The sequence below is a fragment of the Athene cunicularia genome (genome assembly GCF_003259725.1).
Source record: "Athene cunicularia isolate RWA chromosome 5 unlocalized genomic scaffold, athCun1 chr5_part2, whole genome shotgun sequence".
Lineage (NCBI taxonomy): Eukaryota > Metazoa > Chordata > Aves > Strigiformes > Strigidae > Athene > Athene cunicularia.
Window position 1 is genome coordinate 158887 of NW_020799102.1, and position 4463 is coordinate 163349.

A 4463-nucleotide genomic window follows, 5' to 3' on the forward strand; every position below is an offset into this window, starting at 1 on the left:
GGGAGGCTCTGCAGAGAGACCTGGACAGGCTGGAGCGATGGGCTGAGGCCAACTGGAGGAGTTTCAATAAGGCCAAATGCCGGGGGCTGCACTTTGGCCACAACAACCCCCAATTCCATCATCCTCTCTGCAGCCTCTTTGCAAAGGAGAACCTGAACCGCATGAGCGAGCAGCAGCTGAACCTCTATGACCGGCTCATCAATGAGCCCAGCAATGACTGGGACATTTATTACTGGGCCACAGGTACGGCGTGACTGCCTGTTGCTCTGCCTGCTCCCAAGATGTGCTGTCACTCGGGGCTGTGGGCACTGGGTTTGGGGGGGGTGGGTGGTACTTTGGGACAGGCCGAAGCAGTTCTCTTGCAGATGACATCTAGTTGGGTGGGAGTGTTGATCTGCTCGAGGGCAGGGAGGCTCTGCAGAGAGACCTGGACAGGCTGGAGCGATGGGCTGAGGCCAACTGGAGGAGTTTCAATAAGGCCAAATGCCGGGGGCTGCACTTTGGCCACAACAACCCCCAGCAGGGCTACAGGCTTGGGGAGGAGTGGCTGGAGAGCTGCCAGTCAGAGAGGGACCTGGGTGGGGGGGGTGATTGCCAGCTGGCTGAACAGGAGCCAGCAGTGTGCCCAGGTGGCCAAGGTGGCGAGTAGTATCCTGGCTTATATCAGCAATAGCGTGGCCAGCAGGGACAGGGAAGGGATCTTACCCCTGGGCTTGGCACTGGTGATGCCGCACCTTGATGACTGGGTTCAGTTTTGGGCCCCTCACCCCAAAAAGGCCATTGAATGACTCGAGCGTGTCCAGATAAGGGCAGCGGAGCTGGTGCAGGGTCTGGAGCACAGGTCTGCTGGGGAGCAGCTGAGCGAACTGGGGGGGGTTTAGTCTGGAGAAGAGGAGGCTGAGGGGAGACCTCCTGGCCCTCTACAGCTCCCTGACAGGAGGGTGCAGAGAGCAGGGATGAGTCTCTTGAACCAAGGAACAAGCACCAGGACAAGAGGGAATGGCCTCAAGCTGCCCAGGGCAGGGTCAGGCTGGCTCTGAGGAAGGATTTCTTTGCAGAAGGGGCTGTTGGGTGTTGGAATGGGCTGCCCAGGGCAGGGGGGGAGTCCCCATCCCTGGAGGGGTTTAAGAATTGGGTTGACTGACCACTGAGGGATCTGGTGGAGTTGGGAACGGTTGGGGTGAGGTTCATGGTTGGACTGGAGGATCTTCAAGGGCTTTTCCAACCCAGATGATTCTGTGACTCTTGTTGCTCTTTCCTGGTTTTCCCACAGAAGCAAAGCCCACACCAGCTGAGTTTGAGAACGACGTGATGACCATGCTGAAGGAGTTTGCCAAGAACAAGAAGAGGGAGCAGCGGCTACGTCAGCCGGACCTGGAGTATCTCTTTGAGCCACCCCACTGACAGGTTGGAGGGGGGCTGCCTTCTCTGTCCCCATCCCCTGGAGCAGAGGAGGGGTGCGGGGCCCTGTGGAAACACTGATGCTGCTGCCTTCCTCACGGCTCTCCTCTTCCTCCAGCAGCAGCTCCCTTGGGCTCAGGGCACGCTAAATAAAGCTGTGGCTGCTAGCTCTGCTGCCTCCCTCCTGCTGCGCTGTGGGAGCAGGGCTCTGCTTGGGGCCTGGGGCAGGTAGGTGGCAGCGACAATCTGAGCTCTCTCAGGGACATGCCAGCTCGCTGCTGTCTCCAGCTCTGACCTGTCCTTTGAAACCCTTTTTTCGGGGGACCCAGGGGAGGTGACCCCACACCCAGAGGGCACAGGAGGTTGGAGTGGGGCATCCTGCTCCCCAATAGCCTCTGTGGGGTGTCCCAGCACTCCCCAAGCAGTGCGATAGTCTCTAAGGTCCCTACGTGTCACCACGCCGGTGACCAGGAGATGGCGTTACTATCCCAACATCCCAACTTCCGTGGGGACATTCCACAGCACACTTCCCCCCACGGTGTCTGTCCCTGTGCCGAGCTGCGGGCCTTGGCGCAGGACTCGCCTGCCGCGGAGCTGGGCGCTGTCTCCCCTCGGTGAAGGCACGCGCCGACCTCATGAACTTTTATGCCACAACCTACATGGTGGCACATGGTAGGGGGTTCTGAAGGCCTCCTCAAAAATTGGGGGGGAGCTTTATTCTTCGGGGCTGAGCCTCTTCTCACTGTCACCCAGGCCAGCTGCGTTTGCGTCCCCACTTTGGCTACCGCACCAAGAGCGGCTACGTGTCCAACAACCACCCGACCATCTCCTGCCTGCTCCGCCCGTGTAGCGCAGCCCAGGGGTAGGTACCCCTGCTGTGGGGGGGACACAGGGGCAAGTTTTGGGGTCACTGTCACAGGCCTACTGGCCTCCTGCTGCAGCCACTTCCAGGACACTGCCACCTCCACCACCGCTGAGCACTTGAAGCCCTTCTGGCTCCCAGATGGCCGGAACCTGCTGCCCTAACACATCCAGCAGTCGGGGAGCGGGTACCCCCATGGGTCCTCCCTTCCTTTCCTCTGCACCGGGGCAGTGAGTCCCCAGCACGCGTGGCTCCCCCAGGGCTCCCCCAAAGCATCCAGGCAGCACAGCACATGGAGCTGCCACACCAGTCCTGCCCAGCCAGGTGTGGTTTTGGGGGTGGTCCCAGGACCAGTTTCAGCCCCAGGAGATTTTGTGGTGTCGGTTGTCCCAGGGCCAGCTCCAAGCCCAGGAGGTTTAGGAGATGTTGGAGGCCCCCTGCCCTGCATCACCCCTCCCTGCCAACCCCCAAACACAGGGGTCAGGCAGGGCCCCCAGGCTGTGTCCAGCCAGTAATGCCATGGCTGGCTGTGGGGCTGAGAAAAGGGGGGCTCCCCCCTGCCCTGCCTGCTCCCCAGAGATGTCCCTCAGAAGATGACTATCGGCACCAAGGAGCAGTCGGGTTTCACCAGAGCCACCCTGAGGAGTGACCGTGTCCTGCCAGCCCAGCCTGTGAGCCCCCTCACCACCGCGTCCGGGTCCCCTTCCCCCGCCAGCCCCCCACCCCTTCTGCACCTCGAGAGACACTTTTTCTCTCCTGCACCTCAGCCTTAGCATCACCATGACAGATTTCCTGCCCTCTGCGTGCAGCCATGTAAGCATGGCGAGGGGAGGGGGTGGCAAGCCCCCAGCAGGCAGGGCTGGTGGTGCAGGCAGGGGGACATGTGTGTCCCAGTCACCATCTCTCCTCCATCCGGGCAGTGAGACGCTCCCAGCGGGCTCTGAGTGAGGCAGTGAGTTCAGCCGGGAGGCGTGGACGGGCCTGGGCACGGCGGTGAGCAGGATCCCACCCCACTGCCTGTCTCCATGTGCCCTCCCCGCCTCACCCGTTGTCCCCACACAGACCTTGCCTGCCGTTGGCCACTCCGTTGTACTCCTCTCCCGAGGGGTGCAGGCACCCCGAGTGACCCAGGCTGGCCTGCGGGGTTAGGAAGGTGGGTGTAGCCATGGCCCTGGCCCTGGCCCCGCAAGACCATGCACCCAACCACTCTCTATCCCCCAGGAGCTGTCAAGGTTCACCAAAAACCATGGCCAGTATGTGACCCCCCCGCCTGACCCTGTCCCCTGCAGCACCAGGTGAGTTTGGGGTGACTCTGGATGTTCATGGGGGTCTCCAGCCTTACTATCCCAGCTCTCCTGGATTTTCCAGCTAGGTGTAACCTGGATGGCCAAAAATGGGGGTATCCAGCCCCAGTGCCCCAGCAGTTTCAGCACCAACAACTGCCCCACGGGTCTGGGGGACATCGTTGGCCACCACCTGGTGTAGCCCCTCTTCCCCTGCACCCCAGGCGTCCCAGCCTCACCTTCTTTGGGGACCCCCCCAATCCCTGAGAGCACATGGAGAAATAAAACCCCAAAACAGTCTTCCTGGGCACAGTGTCATTGTCACCCCTGTCCTTCCGAGACCCCGTGGCAGGACTGCGACTGCGCCCAGCCCTCATTTTAGAGGCTGCCTGCACCCCAAAGGCTGACAGGAGGATTGTAGGGGGGGTGGGGGTGGTGTTGGGGGGTGCCACCTGGCCTGCAGCCGCTGGAGGGCTGTACGAGCCCGGTTTTCCGTGCCGGCTTTGGGATGACACAGCTGATTTGCGGCAGACAGGACTGGTTGGGGTGGGCAGCGGGAGGAGGAGGAGGAAGAGCCCCAACTTGTCCTGCAGAGTGGGCAGCCATGGCATGGGGGGTGTCGGGGTGTCTTCATCCATCCCCTCCCTGGCCGTGGGGCGTGCAACCAGGCTCCGGGGAGGTTGGGGGGGAAAGGGCAGCGGGGAGCGGTGGCTGTGCCGGGGAGGGGGCCCTGCAGCACCTCCCTGGGGTTCCCAGGGGACGCAGGCGATGGCGGAGGGGGACACCCACACCCCCCCGCGCATCGCCCGGGGACATGCTGAGCCCCGGCTGCCGGCGCGGGGCGTGGCCTGGCAGGAGGGGGGCGTGGTCGTGAAACGAGAGGCGTGGCCAGAGGGGGCGTGGCACTCCCACCGGCC

At 62.6% G+C, this 4463-nt stretch overlaps 2 protein-coding genes and 1 pseudogene across 2 annotated transcripts in view; all 3 read left to right on the forward strand.

Moving 5' to 3' along the window:
- Window positions 1-92: 92 nt before the first annotated feature.
- SDHAF2 (succinate dehydrogenase complex assembly factor 2) lies at window positions 93-1568 on the forward strand (the record flags this gene model as incomplete). The annotated part of the gene is made up of 2 exons (XM_026850135.1): window positions 93-243; window positions 1274-1568. Coding segments are annotated over 2 exons (282 nt in total), but the record flags the coding sequence as incomplete, so codon positions are not given.
- A 502-nt stretch (window positions 1569-2070) lies between these two features.
- On the forward strand, window positions 2071-3828 carry LOC113480933 (annotated as a pseudogene).
- A 486-nt stretch (window positions 3829-4314) lies between these two features.
- The window catches only part of LRRC10B (leucine rich repeat containing 10B), a 980-nt gene continuing 831 nt past the window's right edge, over window positions 4315-4463 (forward strand). Inside the window, exon 1 of the mRNA XM_026850137.1 lies at window positions 4315-4416. Coding sequence (XP_026705938.1) covers window positions 4315-4416 — 102 coding nt within the window. The remainder of the gene's footprint in view (window positions 4417-4463) is intronic.